The sequence below is a fragment of the Neurospora tetraspora genome (genome assembly GCF_033439725.1).
Source record: "Neurospora tetraspora strain CBS 560.94 chromosome Unknown B0H65scaffold_5, whole genome shotgun sequence".
Lineage (NCBI taxonomy): Eukaryota > Fungi > Ascomycota > Sordariomycetes > Sordariales > Sordariaceae > Neurospora > Neurospora tetraspora.
Window position 1 is genome coordinate 3,002,030 of NW_026944387.1, and position 19,271 is coordinate 3,021,300.

The 19,271-nt window shown below is 49.1% G+C and overlaps 5 protein-coding genes across 5 annotated transcripts; 3 read left to right on the forward strand and 2 right to left on the reverse strand.

Moving 5' to 3' along the window:
* Positions 1 to 205: 205 nt before the first annotated feature.
* B0H65DRAFT_428679 (formate--tetrahydrofolate ligase-domain-containing protein) lies at positions 206 to 3,855 on the reverse strand (the record flags this gene model as incomplete). The annotated part of the gene is made up of 4 exons (XM_062824777.1): positions 206 to 2,851; positions 2,929 to 2,966; positions 3,085 to 3,105; positions 3,177 to 3,855. The coding sequence occupies 4 exons, from the start codon at positions 3,853 to 3,855 to the stop codon at positions 206 to 208; spliced, it is 3,384 nt and encodes a 1,127-aa protein (XP_062680778.1).
* A 1,152-nt stretch (positions 3,856 to 5,007) lies between these two features.
* On the forward strand, positions 5,008 to 6,290 carry B0H65DRAFT_509975 (WD40-repeat-containing domain protein; the record flags this gene model as incomplete). The annotated part of the gene is made up of 3 exons (XM_062828357.1): positions 5,008 to 5,057; positions 5,187 to 5,784; positions 5,895 to 6,290. The coding sequence occupies 3 exons, from the start codon at positions 5,008 to 5,010 to the stop codon at positions 6,288 to 6,290; spliced, it is 1,044 nt and encodes a 347-aa protein (XP_062680779.1).
* Positions 6,291 to 6,929: 639 nt separating this feature from the next.
* On the reverse strand, positions 6,930 to 10,549 carry B0H65DRAFT_469985 (SNF2 family N-terminal domain-containing protein). Its single transcript, XM_062827036.1, has 2 exons — positions 7,433 to 10,549; positions 6,930 to 7,371 (listed from the first exon to the last, which is right to left on the reverse strand). The coding sequence occupies exons 1-2, from the start codon at positions 10,319 to 10,321 to the stop codon at positions 7,234 to 7,236; spliced, it is 3,027 nt and encodes a 1,008-aa protein (XP_062680780.1). The 5' UTR covers positions 10,322 to 10,549; the 3' UTR covers positions 6,930 to 7,233.
* Positions 10,550 to 12,132: 1,583 nt separating this feature from the next.
* B0H65DRAFT_235817 (uncharacterized protein) lies at positions 12,133 to 13,519 on the forward strand. Its single transcript, XM_062822260.1, has one exon. The coding sequence runs from the start codon at positions 12,560 to 12,562 to the stop codon at positions 13,319 to 13,321; it is 762 nt and encodes a 253-aa protein (XP_062680781.1). The 5' UTR covers positions 12,133 to 12,559; the 3' UTR covers positions 13,322 to 13,519.
* A 1,154-nt stretch (positions 13,520 to 14,673) lies between these two features.
* Positions 14,674 to 15,440, forward strand: B0H65DRAFT_427583 (uncharacterized protein; the record flags this gene model as incomplete). Its single annotated transcript, XM_062824697.1, has 2 exons — positions 14,674 to 15,065; positions 15,212 to 15,440. The coding sequence occupies 2 exons, from the start codon at positions 14,674 to 14,676 to the stop codon at positions 15,438 to 15,440; spliced, it is 621 nt and encodes a 206-aa protein (XP_062680782.1).
* Between the last annotated feature and the right edge of the window lie 3,831 nt (positions 15,441 to 19,271).

Genomic DNA, 19,271 nt, shown 5'->3' on the forward strand with positions numbered 1-19,271 from the left:
TAAAAGACAAGAACAGAGACTACCGGCGTACACATACACCAAAACCGCCTCTACCGCGCACCCTTGAGTTGATCATGAATGCATTAAATACCCAAACCGCAACACCAAACTTATATGCCAAGGCAAAGGAACAATATCTAGAGCGAAACCGAACAAGAAAGATTTGCAAGGCAAAACAAATGGCTTTCAACTAAACTTAACGCATCTAGAACAGGCCGTGGATCTCACCAGTCTCGGTATCAACGTCGACATTGAAGTAACCAGGAGCCGTAGGCAGACCAGGGATAGTCTGGATATCGGCAGCCAGAGCGTAGAGATATCCGGCGCCAGCGGCCATACGGACATCTCTGATGGGGACGGTGAAGCCGGTGGGGGCACCCTTAAGTTCGGGGTCGTGGCTGAGCGAGTACTGGGTCTTGGCAATGCAGATGGGCAGGTTGCCGAAGCCCTGGCGAGTATAGGTGTCGACCTTCTTCTGGGCGAGCTCGCTGAACTCGACGTTGGCGGCACCGTACATTTCACGGGCGATCTTCTCGATACGCTCCTGGACGGTGTTGCCCTCAACCTCATAGAGAAGCTTCTGAGTCTCAGGGTTAGACTTCTCGCTAGCAGCAATGACGGCCTGAGCGAGGTCAACAGCACCCTTACCACCCTCGGCCCAATGGTTGGCGAGCACGGCGTCCTCGGCACCGGCCTTGATGGCCTCCTCGCGAACAACATCAATCTCGGCCTGGGTATCGGTCGAGAACTTGTTGATGGCAACGACGACAGGGACACCATACGAGCGGGCATTCTGGATGTGCTTGGCGAGGTTGACGCAGCCAGCGCGCAGGATCTCAACGTTCTCCTCCTTGTACACAGGGTTGAGCGGCGCACCGGGCGAGATCGGGGGACCACCACCGTGAACCTTGAGGGCACGGACAGTAGCGACAACAACAACAACGTCAGGCATGAGGCCGGAGGTACGGCACTTGATGTTGAAGAAACGCTCGCCACCCATGGTGAAGTCGAAACCGGCTTCAGTAACGACAAAGCCAGACTTGGTAGCGTAATCCTCATCGGGCTCCGTACCGGCAAGCTTGAGAGCCATCTTGTCGGCCAGGATCGAGCTGTTACCAATGCTGATGTTGGCGAAAGGACCGGCGTGAACGAAGACCGGAGTACCCTCCAAGGTCTGCATGAGGTTGGGCTTGATGGCATCCCTCATCAAGACAGTCAGGGCACCGCCAACACCAAGATCATCAGCAGTGACGGGATCGCCGCTCTTGGAGCTGGCAACAACCATTCTGCCGAGACGCTCACGCATGTCAGCAAGGCTAGTGCTGAGGGCCAGAATAGCCATGCATTCACTGGCAACAGAAATGTCGAAGCCAGTTTCACGCTTGTGGCCCTTCTCGGTAGGAGCAGTGCCGATAACAACGCCACGCAGATGACGGTCGTTCACGTCCAGAACACGTCTCCAGGTAATGGTCTCGGGGTCAATATCGAGACGAGCAAAGCGGCTAATCTCCTCCTCGGTGAGATCATCGGGGTTCGTCTTCTCAATGCCAAGCTTCTTCAAGCGGCGGAACATGATGGGAGGGAACTCCCTCTTTCCGTTCTTGGCAGGGACTAGACGTCTGTAAAGAGGACCGTCCTTCTGGGTGTTCTCATGGAACATGCGGGTATCGATAGCGGCAGCGAGAAGGTTGTTGGCGGCGGTGATGGCATGGATATCACCGGTCAAGTGAAGGTTGAACTCATCCATGGGGATGACCTGGCTGTAACCACCACCAGCAGCACCACCCTTGATACCGAACGTGGGACCCTGGCTGGGCTGGCGGACGTTGGCGAAAGTCAAACGACCAACGTGAGCACCAAGAGCCTGAGCCAGGCCCATAGTGGTGGTGGACTTGCCCTCACCGAGAGGAGTGGGTGTAATACCAGTAACAACGACATAGCGACCATTACGGCGGTGCTCAAGACGCTTGAGGATGCTGAGGTCAACCTTGGCCTTGTAAGCACCATAGGGCTCGAGCTCGGAGGGAGCAAGACCAATCTCGGTGGCAATATGGGTGATGGGCTTGGGAGCCTGGGCCCTGGAGATATCGATGTCGGAAGGAACGGGCTCCTCCAGCTTCAGGTGGAGGGGAATGGATCCTCTCTTCTTCTGGTTCTCGAAGTAGAAAGTAGTGGCGTCAACGACATTCTGCAAAAGCATAGCAACGGTCATGGGACCAACACCGCCGGGAACAGGAGTAATGGCGGAAGCGACCTGGGAGGCCGACTCGAACTCGACGTCACCGACCAGGCGGACGCCAGACTTCTTGGTATCGTCGGGAACGTAGTTGGTACCGACATCAATGACAACGGCACCCTTCTTGAGCCACTCGCCCTTGACAAAGTTAGGCTGGCCAATGGCGACAACAACAACGTCGGCCTCCTTGAGGTACAGCTGGAGATCGGCGGTCCTGGAGTGGCAAACGGTGACGGTAGCGTCGGCGTTCTTGAGGAGGTAGCTGACGGGGCTGCCCACGATATCACTACGGCCGAGGACAACAGCGTTCTTTCCCTTAAGCTCAACACCAGCCTCGGCGAGAAGGGCCATGACACCCTTGGGGGTGCAGGGGATGAAATGGGGGTGGCCGCCGCGCTTGGCAAGCTCGCCGATGTTGAGGGTGCCGAAACCGTCGACATCCTTCTCGTTGGCAACGGCCGAAGTGACAGCATACTCGGAGATGTGCTTGGGGAGGGGCAGCTGAACGAGCATGCCGTGGACAGTCGAGTCGTTGTTGAGCTGGGCTACCTTGGCAACAAGCTCGGCCTCGGTGGCATTCTCGTCGAACTTGATCAACTCGGCCTCGATACCGCACTGTAGTTGGATTCACATGTCAGCCTGCCTTGCCATTCGTCTGATGTAGGACAGGAATTCCCAGAGCTTGTACGTACCTCCTCAGCAGCCTTCAACTTCATGCGCACATAGGTAGCTGCGCGGCAGACAGACGGTCAGCAACGGCCCAAGGGACAATGCGAGGCACAGAAATATTTCCGTGATGGCGGGGTAAAGAGGTGGGGTGGGTGGTGCAGCAGTCAGTCCCAACTTACTGGAATCGGATCGATCACCAACTGCATATTCAACTGGTTAGCCACTGGGTTCCATCTGCAAAAGCATACGGCATACAGCACACAGCACGCACCTTGAATGATCTTGAGGCAGGGACGGAAGCGCGGGTTGGTCTTCTTGGTCTCCTCAATAGTCTGGCGAAGACCCTCGCGGATGCGCTTGGCCAGCGCGGTGCCGTCGATCTTGGAGGCCATTGCGGCTTCCCTTGTTGCGACTCTGGGAGAAGCTAAACTGGAATATGTCCTGATGGAGCTGCCCGGATGGCCAAGAGCAGCAGCGTTTCGAGAGACAGGACCCTGAATGCGAGAGAAGCAAGATGAGGAAGATGGTGGAAAGGGTAAAGTGTCGGGCAGAGTTGAAGATGAGGGGGAGAACAGCGCATTAGCTCCAAAATAGCTAGCAGCTGCCCTGGGGGTAGGCCCCGTAAGCCGCGTCACTGGAAATATCACTGGAGATAGGCGCCAATTCCGGGAGTTCCTGGGGCGGCTGCAGGTGGATCGCGGGGCGGCGGAGAAGTTACAAGCCTCAAAAGCCGAGATAGAGCTCCGAGAGTCGGATTCCGTACCCCACGGCAATGTCCATCTTTCGAGCACGTCTTGTCCCGTCTGCGCGACTTGAACCCGCCGTGTGCTCAGCAACCCGGGTGCGGACAGGGATGAAAGGCCTTGTTTTGAACCCTCGAGACAGCTTCGGGCTCGACGCGACTTCCTTGACGTGGAAGACGCCTTCTGGATGAAGCTGGAGATGGCCATGGCTGACGAGGTACCTACTCGAGAAGGGGTCCTTGGTGGTCTTTTCTGTCGTGTAAGGACACACCCGTGCGTGCTGTACAACACCACAACTGAACAGCAGCGGACGCAAGCTCCGGGAAGTCTCGACGGGCACCTCCACGACGGGGTGGGGCCAGACGGATTCGGGATCCAGGGATTCTCTGCGCCGCACAGAGGAGTCACAAATGACAATGGGTTCCTAGACGACGGGGGATCGATGTCGAGTATCCAATGATCGCCGGCTTGCTGGCCGGAATGGAGGGTTCGTGATTTGTGATTTTTTCTTTGCCGTTCTCGAGGAGTCACCGATGGTGAGTGTATGTGTGTCCCGGGTTGAAACTTAAAAATGCAGACAAGTACGTGTTCACACTACATTCTTGGAACGATCCCAAAGTGTTTCGGCAGAAAAGCCTCCATTTTCCTCAACCACTCTCAGAGAGTTGGTGAACCGTTCCTCCTCGATGCGATTCGTACAAGTGCATCCATATAACTGCCGTTGCGGGATAGAAAATCCCAGATGTCCAGATCGATGTTGCATCCATGCTCTTTGAGCTCTCGGCCTGCTGCACTTATGTAACAGCTCGAATGTGCTCGCACTGTCCTGCCCGTGTGTCCATTGTCAAGCTGGTGGCGTGTGGCACAGGCTGATAGAACTGACTCTTAAACTCCGAGTCACAGGCTGAGCCACACCTTCTTATCAGTGGTCGTTGACGGGCCGGCAGGCTGCCAAGCGCAGAGCGAGGTGGCAAGCCTGCAAAGGTCCAGAGTCCGAAACCAGCACAAGGCTGGGATGAGGGACTGGAGAGGGGCAGCTTGGCATTTGCAGGGATAGGTGTTGGTTCGCCCCGCGGCCGTCAGAGTCCGCCAGAGCCAGCCAGCCTATCGCGCACAATCTGCGGAAAAATTACTGGGAGTGGAAATCCACCCAAAGGGAAGAAAGAAACCACCAAGACCGATCCGACGACGACGACACAAAGACACTAATCCACCCGCCTCCCAAGTCGTCCAACCCGTCCCCCATCCAACCCCCCCGCGATATTTCTCGACGACGAATCCACTCGGTCCCTTCCGACGACAACTATACTTCCATACCGCCGTCCAACGCCTCGTCACATTTAATACCCCTCAGTCAAGATGAGGCCCATTCTTCTTTCGGGCCACGAGCGTGCCCTCACCCAGATCAAGTTCGTCTTCCCTCCGCATCATCATCGCATACCATTCCCGCCCCGACCCAACCCCTCTTGGTGTTTTGGCTTTGGCATGCCGGGCATAAAGACACGCAGCCTCTAACATTAACCCTTTCCGCCCTACAGGTACAACCGCGACGGCGATTTGCTCTTCTCAGTTTCCAAGGACCAGCAGATTTGCGTTTGGTTCGCGCACAACGGCGAGCGTCTCGGTACATACCACGGCCACCAGGGTGCCATCTGGACCATCGACGTCGACCCCACATCCACCATCCTCGCCTCCGGTTCTGCCGACAACACCATCCGCCTCTGGGAGATCAAGACCGGCAGACTTCTCAAGACATGGGACTTCCCTACCGCCGTCAAGCGCGTTGAGTTCAGCGAGGATGGCAGCAAGCTTTTGGGTGTGACGGAGAAGCGCATGGGTCACCTGGGTACCATCGTCGTCCTCGACATCAAGCTCGACGTTGACGCCGAGCAGAGCGATGAGAAGGCCATGACTATCGTTTGCGAGGATAGCAAGGCCACCGTCGCCGGCTGGAGTTACCTCAGCAAGTACATCATTGCCGGCCACGAGGACGGTTCCGTCTCCCAGTTCGACGGCAAGAACGGCGACCTCCTCTACAACATCCCCATCCACGAGCTCAACCAGCCCATCACCGATCTCCAGTGGTCGCACGACCGCACATACTTCATCACCGCCTCCAAGGACAAGACCTCCAAGGTATGTCATATGGCTCACAACTACCCCTTTTTCTTCTGGAAGGGTCCTTTAAACCGGCAACAATGCTATATGCAGGGGATAACCGCATGCTAACCTCCTTATTTCCACAGCTCATCACAGCCAAGGACCTCGAGGTCCTCAAGACCTACCCCGCCGACACTCCTCTTAACAGCGCTACCATCACTCGCAAGAAGGACTTTGTCATCCTCGGTGGTGGTCAAGCCGCCATGGATGTCACCACCACCTCTGCGCGCCAGGGTAAATTCGAGGCGCGTTTCTACCACAAGATCTTCGAGAGCGAGATTGGTCGCGTGCGCGGTCACTTCGGTCCCCTCAACACGGTCGCCGCCGACCCGACCGGCAAGAGCTACGCCAGCGGTGGTGAGGACGGTTACGTCCGTATTCACCACTTCGACAAGGGTTACTACGACTTTATGTACGAGGTCGAGAGGGAGAGGCAAAACAAGCTCAACCAGCAACAACAGCAGCAGACCATTTCTGCTTAAGCGGATCCATCGACTCCATCGAACGATCGACTTCCGGGTTTTTCAGCAAGCAAGGATTCGAGAAAGGGCGGCAGAAAGAAGGGGCGGATCTCGGAACGGAATATGTGTGTTGTGTTGTTGAGTTCAGGATTTTCATCTCTTGTCGGAGGAAAGAAATGAGCAAACGGGTTCTTTTACATCGCGCGTCCAGGGATCCAACAATTTGGGGGAAATGGGCATTTCACAAACGGCGTTTTTTTCAGGCAAACTAATCTGAGAACTTGGGCGGTTCCACCCAGAAAGTGGTGAAAAAAAGTGAAAAAGAGCAAAATTGGAGCGCTCAGGCGGTGTGGTTCGACGTGAAGCAGACGAACGAACGAATGAATCGCGTGGATACGGGGAACTTGCACCTTTTAGCGGAAGGAAACCCTTTAACCCCTTAGAACGCGAATTTTCCTACCTTGTTGATGCACGGAAGAGTCATTTGCTATACGTGTTGGGATATGGTCGTTCTTCTGCTTCTTATCTCGCGCGGAGTCGTTCATGTGATATCAGATTTGACGTAATAAGTAGAGATCTAGTTTCGGTCCCAGTTCTTTTAATTCTCCCAAACAAGTGGAAACAACAAGACAGGGGTAAAGAAAGTACAAGATTGCACACATCACGCCCCATGCGTCTCTTAAGAGAACTGCTTTTGACCGAAATATGCTTTTTATTCCTCATGTAGGCAGAGATAATCCTCGCTAAACTACGGGACGTAAAATATCCATCACTGGCCGCAACATAAATAGGACATCGAAAACGCCGCGAACCAACTGCATTAACACTCTCTAGACTGGTCTCTCAGAGAACCACGCCCCTTCATCCAGTAGTCATATGAAATGCAACGCCAGCCTTGAATAGCAAGGCGACTCAATACATTTACCGTAGCTTATCTCTCACGCCTGAACCGCCGTCAAGCGGTCTACTTCTTCTTTCCCTTGGGGGCAGCCTTGCCCTTTGTCGCCTTCGAATCCGTTGACGCCACGCTTGACGCGCGCGAAGGGGCAGCCGAGGTGGCTTTGCTACCGGACGCCGACTTAACATTGTCTAGCGCTTTGTTCTGTTGGGCGGGTAATTAGTAGGAGCATCGAGGAGGTGGGAAAAAGCAGTGAAATGCTTACCTTGACACCATTGGCCTTGGTCTTCTTCTTGGCAGGGGCCAGGCCCAAAACGCTATCCTCGTCGTTGTCTCCATCATCCGCTTCACGCTTGAGCTTGCCATTGACCCCGTTCGCCTTGGCCTTGGTGGTAGTGCTAGGCTCGTCCTCAAACTCCTTGACGATCGTCGTCAGCAGAGTGTTGCAGCGACGGCTGATCTCAATGGGAGTACGGCTGAGGAAGAACCAGTCGAAGCGGAAAAGAGGGCTCTCGCGGATCTCATCCCGGATCTTCTCGTAGATGCCCTCCGAATCGACGCCATACTTGTCCAGCATCACCAGGAGGAATCTGTCCTCCTCCTCTGTGTAGACCTTCTTGTTGGTCGTCGAGACAGTGTAGTTGATCTTCAGTTGCTGCAATGGCACGCGGTACTGGCTCATCTTCTTGCGCAACATCTTGCGCTGATGTTCAATCTTGCGCATACGTTCCTCACCATCCTCTATGACCTTGAGGTATTTGTTGTAGTCCGCGATCTCGGTATACCGTTGCCAAAATACCTTGGCATAAGCCTTGATCTCTGCAGGAGTCTTGCTGTCGACTTCCTGCGCAATCCCTTCATAGTCGTTGCGGCCGTAGCGGCCAGAGCCGTTGATGAACTGCTGGAAATCTCGCCTGTTCCAGTCGCCAAAGCCTTGCTCTGCAAGCTTTTGCTTCTCAGCTTGCTCCTCTTCTGTCAAGGGTGTGGCGTTATCGATCTCTTGTTGATCCAGAGCTCTTTCGGCCTCGCGCTCTTCCAGGGTCTCGTCATCACCGTCAGGAAGGGGAACTTTATAGCCGATTTCCTTCCGGTAGTATGCCGTCTCCCTGTCTTGCAATTCGCGGAGTCGGAGGGGATAGAACTGATAGTCGTGCACAGGTACCTGCTTGGGAGCGCGCGGCGCCTTGGGCTTTGTGTCGGCTGTCCTTCCGCCGGTCTGCAGGGCCTGCTTATAGTACTTATCAATAGAGTAGATCTGCTCCTTGCGTTCACGCTTCGCCGGGTTGATCCAGTTGATGCCAATGTCCTTCTTGCGAGCCGCGAAATCTTCTCCGTTCCACTCGTACGCTGATTCTGAGGTGAACTTTTGCAAGTCATCGAGACCAAGCTTTTCGTACTTGGCATTCAACTCCTTGGTTCGGTTCTCACCCGCTGCGAGAATAGCATCGATATCGTCATCAGCCAACTCAGCGCCATTTTCGGGCAAGGCCCCGAAACCGCCCTTACCCTGGAAGACCTTCTCGGCACCATGCTGGATCATGGACAGCAGCTCATCCTTGTTAGCAGCAGCCTTTGCGGCAATCTGAGCACGACCCTGCTGGATGACCAGCTGATCGAGGCGCAGTTTTTGGGCTGCACGTTCCAAGACTTTTTCTTCGATGGCGTTATCCGTGACGAAACGATAAACCACCACTTGCTTTGTCTGTCCAATACGATGAGCGCGGTCCATGGCCTGCAAATCAGCCTGCGGGTTCCAATCGCTGTCGTAGAGGATGACAATGTCGGCAGTGGTAAGGTTAATGCCGAGACCACCGGCTCGTGTTGTCAACAAGAAGACAAACTTGTCCGAGCCGGGTTTGTTGTACTCATCAATAGCCGCAATACGATCTTCGTGAGCAGTGCCGCCATCAATACGGCAGTACTTGTATTGGCGGAAAACACAGTAATCCTCGAGAATGTCCAACAGACGGCTCATCTGAGAGAAAATGAGGACGCGACTGCCCTGCTTCTGCAGGCGTTTAAGCAGCTTATCAAGTACGAGCATCTTTCCCGCGTTGTAAACGAGATGCTCATCTGTGGTATAGGGAGGACCAGGCTCGGCTCCCTCGAAGAGGTAAGGGTGGTTGCAGCACTTACGAAGCTGCATAACAATGTTCAAGAGCCTTGTCTTGGACTCGCGCTTTCCACCAGCTCCATTGACGGCATCGATATCCTTTTCAAGAATCTTCTGGTACCATTTTACCTGCATTTCCGACATGCCAATGTAGACATTGACTTCCTTCTTGGGCAGAAGGCTCTTCTCGACATCACTCTTGACACGGCGCAGCAAGAAGGGCCGTAGTACACGGTGCAACTGCTGTACAACCGTGTCTTGATCCCTATCTTGGCCAGAGAACCATTGGTCAAACGCCTCGGAATCTCCGAAGACATCTGGTAGCAGGAAGTTGAGCAGAGCCCAGAGTTCGTGCAAGTTGTTCTGCAGGGGAGTGCCCGTAATCAAGAGACGATTTCTCGAATTGAACACTCTGATTACTTGGGCCAGCGAGGACTCTTCGTTCTTGATACGATGGGCCTCATCAATGATGATGTACTCCCAGGCAAACTTCTTCAAGTGAGCCTTCTCCCTGAGAATCATCTCGTAACTGGTGATGCAAACGTCGAAGTTCTCATCCACAAGGCGGTCTTGGATGAGCTGCTGACGCTCCTCCTTGGCACCCTGTAGCACCAGCACGTTCACTTCTGGTGTCCACTTGGCAAACTCGCGCTTCCAGTTGTCCAGAGTCGATTTGGGAACAATGACCAAATGGGGACCGGTAGTATCCATGATGTGCCGCAGATAACCCAAGAAGGAGATGGTCTGTAGTGTCTTTCCGAGACCCATTTCGTCGGCCAGGATGCCCGAGATGCCGTTTTCGTGGAGGGAGATCAGCCAGTTGAGACCGGCAATCTGGTAGTCCCTCATGGTGCCCTGAATAAAGGCGGGCGACTCGCGGAAGACGGTTTCGGCGGAGCCTCCTACCTTCTCGTCCTTGAGCAACTCGGCGTCTTCCTCAGCTTCGGTCCGACGACGCCTCTCACTAGTAGCACCGCCTTGGCGACCAGCGCCCTTCTTTGACTTTGCGTCCTCGGCATTTTGGCGATCAATTTCGGCCATAATCTCGCGGATCTTGGGGTTCGGGTTTGTCTCGATGAAATGACGGAAAAGGTCGGTCAGGCCGAGGAGGTAGCGGAATCTTCGGAGCGAATCATCTTCCTGGAGCCGAGTTAGGATCACGAAAAAGAGTGCACCGAGCAGTTGCGACGGAGGACCAAGATTCGAGACGTAAGGACAGTCTGAGATGTACGGTTGGAATAGCTTACCTTGGACTCTCCTAGTCTGTCATGCTTTTTGCCGAAAATGCTCCGTCGTAGTTGGTTGGCCTCAGATCGCTTCCTACGCCCATCTACTGGCTCGCCTGCGACGCTGCTCTCGGTAGTATTTGGGTTCGTGTCAGAGTCGGTGTAGTCGGGCGTCTCGTCGACCTCCTGTACGGCCGCGGTCAAACGTCAGTTCCATTGCCGTGAAAAGCAAAGTGCATTGGCGCAAAGGCGCATTTATTGAAAGTGTAGGCCTCATACCATCTCTGATGCGGGAGCATTGGAAGTCTCTGGGGCGTCAGGCATTGACGCGTCGTCGTCGTTGACGGGCTGTCGCGAACGTGGGGCCATGATGGTGGGGGTTTTTGTTTGGTTGGTGCAGTGTCGTGTTGTTCGTCCGCTTGTTCGGTTGAAGGTGAACCGGAGTCCAGACTGGAAGGCCCCTGGCTTAGACGGCCCAAAACCACTTAAACGCGACTGGAACGCGCTTCTGTGGGTGATGTCGGTTGCAGCGCAAGCGGTGCAAATGTCCTCGTTTCTGGAATGAGTTTGGTGATGGCCAGCGACCTCGTGGTTGACTGGCAGGTTGACGAGAAGGAAGCGCGGTCTGGAAATGCTGTTTGTTGAAGGGTCGAGATGGTCGTAGGTGGGAATTTCTCGAGAGTCGAGGATCCCAAATGGGCGAAACCGCGTCTCATTCAGCCAATCACAGGGTCCAGATAACGGAGGGGATCAAGTCGAGTGCCGGGCAGCTGAGACGCAAGCCTTTGGCGTCTGCCAGCCGGTACCTTGCCGGTCGGGTCCCTGTTTGGATCGCACGCTAGACGCTTTCGGGGCACTCTGACGTACGGTAGGGTTTAGAAACCTCGACTTATGCTGCGGAAGTTATACCTCTAGGGATAACCGTTTGGTTTGTTCCTGCTATGTGTTGCTCCTGTTTGTAGAGGTACACAGATGTTGATAGGTTCTTTTAAGTCAAATGGAAGGTATCGCCCGCGGTTGCGCAGAGGCCGAAACTTAACTCCCGCCTGCACTAAAGTCGGTTAGTTCAGGCACAGCATACATCGAGCAGGGGCAGTGGCCATCTTTACTTGTAAGAGCTACATGGTAAGGTACATAGAGGGAATCCTAACTGTCATTCCCCGTCACCTGTTTCTTCAGTCAAGGTATCATCCATAGATCAGTTCAAAAAAAGCACCACCGTACGTATGTATTTGTAGTTTCTTTCAATCTTCTGGCCGACCTTCAGTCTTTACCTCCTGCCCGCAAACTTTCCGTTGCCATGCCAGTGCCTGATCCCCACAGTGTATTTAAGCTTGCTCTATCTACAAAGTACGGGCGACGCCACACCATCAACTGTCAAACATCGAATTACCTGTTGCGCATGGTGCAGATGGTAGGTGCACAGATACGCCGACTCCACTTCACGTTCACGCTGCTTGGAAGGAACTGGAATGCCGCCTGGCAGGAATGACCAAGGCGATTTCGTCTTGCTCATCCACCAAACTGGAAAGTTCCACCAGCCTCGAGTCCACGTCTGGGAAACTAAGTTCAAGTCCGACCGCCAAAGTGCACGGTTGCAACTCGAAACTTTCGATTGTTCATTCTTGCAGTTCAGAACCTTTTGTTAGCACCTTGTAGTGTATTGACACGGCAAGGTAAGCTTGGGCACCATGTAATGACTGTACTGTGTACACACGTGCTTGTTTAAACATCAGCGACTCCATCCAATCGAAAGGGTCCAGACAACTCCCTCACTTCGCTTCGTATCCACTAGCAACGGAACTGACCCACATGCGATACTCCAGCAAAAACCCCTCCTGGCCCTACCCACCTCAGCCCCGAAAGACATCATTGCATTCCTCCTGACAAACCATCACCGACTCATCAGCGAGCTTTGTCTTTCTTTGTTTCTCTAGACCGCACATTTGGCTACAACCACCCTAACCACCCTCTCGGCAACAAGCAACATCCTACAACAAGCAAACAGCGCTGCGTTTATTTCACAATACAACTTTTTCACCAGTCCGCCGCAATGAGCGCCGACTCCAACGATCTTCTCGAAGCCTTCAAGGCAGCCGCTTTGTCGGTGACTAAGCTCTACAAGACCACCGGTCCCGCCGTCGCAAAGGCACGTAGCGAGGGCTACCAAGACTGTCTCGACGATCTTCTTGCGTTTCTCGACAGGAGGAGGTTGGGCTTGAGTGACGGCGAAGGATGGACAATTCGGAGTTGGGCGACGGAGCGCTTGGACGGTCGGGATATCCCCACGGTAGAGAGCGACGATGACGACAAGATCGAGCCCGCACTATCGCCCCAGGCGCAATCTTCAGATCCAATTCAAGAGGAGGATCAAATGAGAGACTCGCCGCCTGCCCCTGCTGTCTTCGAACCTCCCCAGCAAGAACAACCCCAGGATCACCAACAGCCGCAGCAGGAGCACCAGCAACAGCAAAGACAGCCGCCTTCCAACTCAGAGGACTTCCAAATTGTGGTCCCAACGCAAGAAACATTCACCTTTCAATCAGCACACCCCTTTCCTCACGAGGAGGCAATGAAGCTGGAAAATCTGGCGCTTTCCGATCCTCCCAGGAATCGCTCCGGTTCGACCTCGACAAGTTCGCGGAACAACAGAAACCGCGCCCTCAGACAATCTGCTACACGAACACTTGGCCGTGGTGCAGGACAAAAGCGAAAGGTGGTCGACCTTGCAGAATTCTTTCGAATCGACAACTTTGGGCCTGGCAACGACAAGGATCCCTTCAACCAGAACTCGAAAAGGAGCCGCCACACCTAAACACAGGCACGGCGGAACTTCTTTTCGCTAGAAAGACGACAGATGCCTCGCGGCAGAGATACATGCATGGAGTACGAACTGGGCTTCATCTTGGCGGGGGGCATTCAACCAACACATTTGCATTTCTCTGCGGTCAAGGGCTAGCGTAACCGGAGAATCATGGCATTCATTGGGAGGAATCCGGGCTGGGCTGGGAAGGGAATCATTTTCATGGAGAGGTAGCGATTTGCATCTAGGGCGTTGGTTCACCATTATACCATAAAGACGTGTCAGTGTACTCTTTCTCTTTGGCTGGGAATTTCGTTCTCTTGCATTGATGTTTTTGGAGTTAGACTTGCACGGTGAAAGGTTAGCATGGTTTTGTGTTTATGGAATTTCTCGGCCCCTTTACTAGCCATTACATAGGAACTGCCTCGGGATATGCTTGCAGGGACTGTTCGGACTCGTGTATCATAATCAGATGGATGGACTTCCAAGATTCAACGCTCCGCCTGGCTCTGGAAGCGAGGTATATGAGATCGAAGATATGGCGGTTTGTCACAAACGGCGGAGTATTGTAAATAATAATGTCTCGAGGGTGCCGACTGAAGCATCTAATGATACCCCTTTTGTCTATTGTGACACATGAGGTTGGATTAAAGTCTTCATGCATAATGTCATCCGAACGTGGTTTGTTTGGCCGTTCAGTCCGGTCTTGAGTTCAAGGGGCAAAAGGCTCAAGGCCTGCTGATGCCAAAGTGAAATTAAATCTCAGATTTGCCTGAGGGGCGCTTCAGTCAAACAAAAGTCCATTAACTACGCCTTGCTCCCATGTGAGCGCAGGATACTATCCGCTTTCCATCCGTAAGCTTATATGACTTTACTAAATTCCTTGTGACAATGGAAGTAGGATGGTGATATTTCTTCTGTAGAAGTAGTTGTTCCTACTCAGACACACTTTAATTTCAAATCATACTTACCTGCACCTAAGTTCAGTCTGATCCATACCTCCAGCATTATGAAACGCTCTTGCCGTGGATTTATGGCCATTCCATCGATCCATGCTGCCTTCCACGAATCCATCGTCGTTCTTGCCTCTTTGCTTCTCCAGGTCGCTGGAACGGGTACCTACTCTCATGAAGTTGTTGCTCCTCCCACGGCCGTTCAGCATGTCATATACTTAGGCCACTCCAATTTTACAGCAGATTTGATACGCCTCGTGAGACGACACACAAACCCATGCACAAACGCTTCACCCGTCACCATCTCCCTCTTGATGCTTCTTCCGTTTCGTACCCAAAACTTAACATTCATCCACATCCAACCCATCTGGCATCGCCCCGACGAACCCATTCTTGATTCTCGCAGAAAGAATGACAGAGCCAGGCTCTCCAAGTCCTCCTCTCTGCGCACTCGCAGCGACGCCCAGCAGAGGAAGAAATTTATCCTCGTCCTCATCTCGAAATGGCCTCTTCTCTGAACCATCATCATCATCATCATCGTCATGGCCACACCAACACCTCCGAGCACAAGCAAGGGCGTTCCTCTCGTCCAAAACAAAACACTACATCGTCCTAGCTCTGGTGGCATTGGACGTAGCATCCATCGTGGCTGACGTCTTTGTCGCCCTAATAGCCTGCGACTTGAAGCAGGAGAGTGCAAAATGGGTGGCGGAGACGAGGGAGGGATTGCATGTGTTTGGGACGGTGGTCAGCTCGCTGTTCCTGGTTGAGTTGGCGGGGATGATTTGGGCTTTTGGAGCTGGGTGAGTTTGTGATTTCGTTACTTTCGGCTCGGTTCATTTGAAGATTGATAGATCGTTGGCTAACTGGTTATGCTGGATGATTGCGGCTTCAAAAGCTTCTTTGGAGAGTGGTTTCACTGGCTGGATGCCACGGTCATCGTTGCTAGCTTTGCTGTGGATGTTGTCATGCTGGTGTTGCATGGAGGCGGCATCGAGGAAATTGCGGAGCTGATCATTGTCCTGCGTCTCTGGAGGCTTATCAAGATCATTGAAGAGCTTAGTGTTGGAGTGTCTGAGGGGATGGAACAGATGAGGAAGAGAGTTGAGCAGTTGGAGAGGGAGAACTTTGAACTAAAGAGAGGAGCGACAGATCAACTTGAGACGCACGAGGTGTGAGGAAGGTGAGAATAGTGTTGGAGTCAGTGCTCAGAAGTCTATGAAAGAATATAGGGAGGATAAGCAATATCAAGGATACGACGATGAATGAGGTGAGTGAAGCTTCATACGAGGAAGGGCTATGTTGAGTGATTGACTGACAGGACTCTTGAAGGGGCTTTGACTCGAGGTATCAACTGAGCTTGTTTAGGCCAGTTGTAAACTGGTTATTCCTCTGAAAGCTTAACATGATGGGATGACGAAGGACAGACATATTTCATGCCATGGGAATGGCTCGGTATTTGGTTGATGTGATTCCGAGGCCGCATCACCAGCAGTCTGGCACCAGAGGAAGTAGGTGTGACGCCGTATTCAGCAAGTTACACATGGTGTTTCAAGCATATTACACATCGTATTTGCCGTCCGAACGTCGTCCAAGCCCGTGTAGTGGTGGGTGGGTGGGAGAAAGGTGCGCCATTCCTACTTTCAGGTTGCGGTAAGTAAGCCGAAGAAGCGCCCAGGTGCCGTGTGGAATGTGGATGGATCGCCCGAACCGAACCGCAGTGCAGTGCTGATCGTTGATCTACGTGAGGCTCTTCCTGGCAGTCGGTCATCCGAACGTTGATTTTTATATATTTTTCGGGTCATTTGAGGTCTACCCCAGCTGCTCAGTTGATTTTGGCTGCCCTGGCCATTTTAGGCGTCGGTGACACGTCGGAAGACTGGCACTCGTTTATTTGATTCACTTGTGCGATGTGAGGCGAGTCTTCTGACCTTCTTGCAACGGCCGGGAAATGGGCATGTCGGCAGTGTACGCGAACCTCTGGAGATGCCAACAGGAGATGCAGGATTCCCCATAAAACATCTAAGCAACGTCCGTGGGGGAGGAGAGAAGGTGCAGCTGTCAGGACCCGTCCGCCGCCGTCGGCTGTCCTGAGGTTGCGCCAAGAGCCCCGGCCTCCCGTGTTCATCTGACCTCGGACCCGGCCGCGGCTTTACCGCGAACATTTTTGTGCTTGGGTCTCCCCCACTTGGCAGCCCGCAAAATCCACAGACACAGACAGAGCGGCAGGCCTGCATTGCATTCGCTGCGGGAGCGGTGCATTGCGGCCGCTTGGGCTGCTATTGGCGAATCACTACGCACCTTCCTTTCATTTCGTTTTATGCATGTCTAGACAAAGTCTAGTGTCGATAATTCTAGGCGAGTAGATGGAAACCAACAAACCTTCAAAGACTCTAGACTATATCATTGCTACCTATCTGCATTTGCATCAGTCAAATCATCGTCGAGTCTCTCCGTCTTCTACGGTGGCCCAAGTGCGTCTTAGGCCCAATTGAAAAAGTTTGGTTGAAAAATGGCCCATATCAACTACAGGCACTAGGGACGCGCCCAGGCGCGTTAGCGTAGATTTAGTTTAGTAATTAAGTTTATCTTACATTCTATATAACCCCGTATCTTCGTGTACTTTAATATATGTAAATACTTTTGTTATAATAATATTTTAATATTTTTTAACGGTTGCGACGTATTAAAATCAATTTGTAAGCGTATACTATATGTAAAATTAATATATATTTATTTTAAACTAACGTTGAAGAAGGAAAGTATGTCCGTTAACGAGGAAAGCGAGTTTATTAAGTAGTTCCGCCCCTATACTTTTTAGGGCGAATCTTTAGCTGTAAATATAGAGGCTGACGAAGATTTGGTAAAATTTGATTACGTTTAGCTTTAAAAGAAGCGTTTGCGCTTTATTATTAAAAAAATATTAAAATATAACATTAACGAAGTATATACTATTATAGTTATAAATAAAGTAAAAATATTTATTAGAGTCGATTAACCGATATTAAAGGTAATTGAATTTAATAAAAGAGTATGGGAGATTGTTCATTGCGTTTCTTTTAAAAGATATTGGGATAATAACGAATTTCTAATTTCGGCTTTAAAGTAGAATTATTCGGAATATTTTATTGGTATTGTTGGCTATCTTTTTAATATTTAAATTAATGATAGCCCGTACAATAAATATATTTTGGTTGGCTTTTTTGGTTTTTTTCCGAATGTATTTCTATAGGTAGAAGCGTTATTAAAAGCGCTTATACTAAATATTATTTTAAGGGCGATAATACTAATTGTAATTTGCGTATTAGTATAATTTATTTCTATTTCTTCCGAATACTTTAAATTCATTTATTAATATATTATTTAGCGTTCGAAAAGGCCGAGGAGAAGGTTAAGTAGGGTAAAGTCCCGTTTTCTACCAAAATTATCCGTGGTTGCAAAGTAAAGGATTTGAAGAAGGTTTTAGCTTGGGTTTGCATTGAGATTATTAAGCGTAAGTCCGAAATGTATTAAAGGTTTAAATTATAATTCGAAAGTAATAGGATATTACGGTTTTAAATGTATAAAATACGTTTAATTAGTTATTTATTAAAGACCTATTTACTTATTAAGAATTCCGTTTAATTATATAAATTTATTTTCGGAATTAATATTATATATTATTTTTGAAAGTTTTATTATATTGAAGGTAAATAAATAATAGATAAAATAAGTTATTGCTTTTAAAGTAAAAGAATTTAATCTAATGGTTAAGAATTAATTTTAAAAATAATATTTTAATTTAATAAAATAAAAAGTAATATAAAAAGAAATTAAAGAATTTTATTAAGATTAAATTAGAAAATTAATTAGTATTATATTTAAATAAATATATATGAGTTTTGAAGGTTCATAAATATCAAAGATATTAAATAGAATAAAACGCGAAAATTATTATCCTTTATATGATTTTATTTAATAATTTATATATATAGATCTATATATATATATATATTATAGGGTGATTATATAGAATTTATATTATAAATAATATAAGAAGCCTTTGGTTTCCTTTAGAACTCTCTAGAATAATTTAATTTAATTATAAATATTTTATTTAGAATAAAGGTTCTTAGAACCTTTATACTTAATTTAATATTTAAATTGCGCTAGGCCCTACCTAGCTTCCAAACCTTCCTATTCCTTTTATTATTATTACTTACTTTATTATCTTACTAACTATATTAATAAATTATAAGGCCTTCGATATTAATTTTGATTAATATATAATTATATTATAATATATATAAATAAATGCGCTAAAAATAATGGATATTTAAAAATATATTTAAAATTTAAAATTATTGATTATAGGACGAAATTGTTACGTAGGATAATTATTTATATTTATATTTACCTCTTTACCCTTTTTAACTTTTAAGAAAAATTAGAAGAAAATTTTTTTTTTTAAATTAGTAAATAATAAAGTATTATAAAAGGAAGGATTGAGTAATAAAAGTCTTTAAATATATTAAAGATAATAGAAAATATATATTCAATTTAATATAAAAAGAGTATATTTATAAACGAGAATGAAGGAAGCGTTATAATTAATTATATATATATATATAAATATATATATTATTTAGGAAAATTATATTCGTACTATAAAGAAATTCTATTCTAACTATAAATAAAAATTAAAAATATTTCAATTTTAAATAAATAAAAAGACTTTAGGTTTAGAGAATTAAATAAGGATTTTTCTTATTTTTTTCTTAATCCTTTAGTAGTTATACTATATTGGCTAATTATATATAATCCTTATAATAAAAAGATTAATATAATTTTCTTAAATTATTAATATTATAACAGACTTTTTAACCCTTTATAACTTTTTAAAATTATAATAAGTATATAAATATATATTAAGTATTAAAAGATAAAAAGAAAATTATAATGAATTCTTAATTGAATTAAAGGTTTATAAATTCTAACCTTATAATTTAATTTCAAAATTTAATTTTATT

Bases quoted from the DNA above. Each gene is read 5' to 3' on its own strand.
- B0H65DRAFT_469985 (XM_062827036.1), bottom strand. From the start codon at position 10,321: ATGGCCGAAATTGATCGCCAAAATGCCGAGGACGCAAAGTCAAAGAAG. The intron at 7,372-7,432 runs GTAAGCATTTCA...CCCGCCCAACAG, and splicing joins CCAAGGCCAATGGTGTCAAG to AACAAAGCGCTAGACAATGT.
- B0H65DRAFT_235817 (XM_062822260.1), top strand. From the start codon at position 12,560: ATGAGCGCCGACTCCAACGATCTTCTCGAAGCCTTCAAGGCAGCCGCT.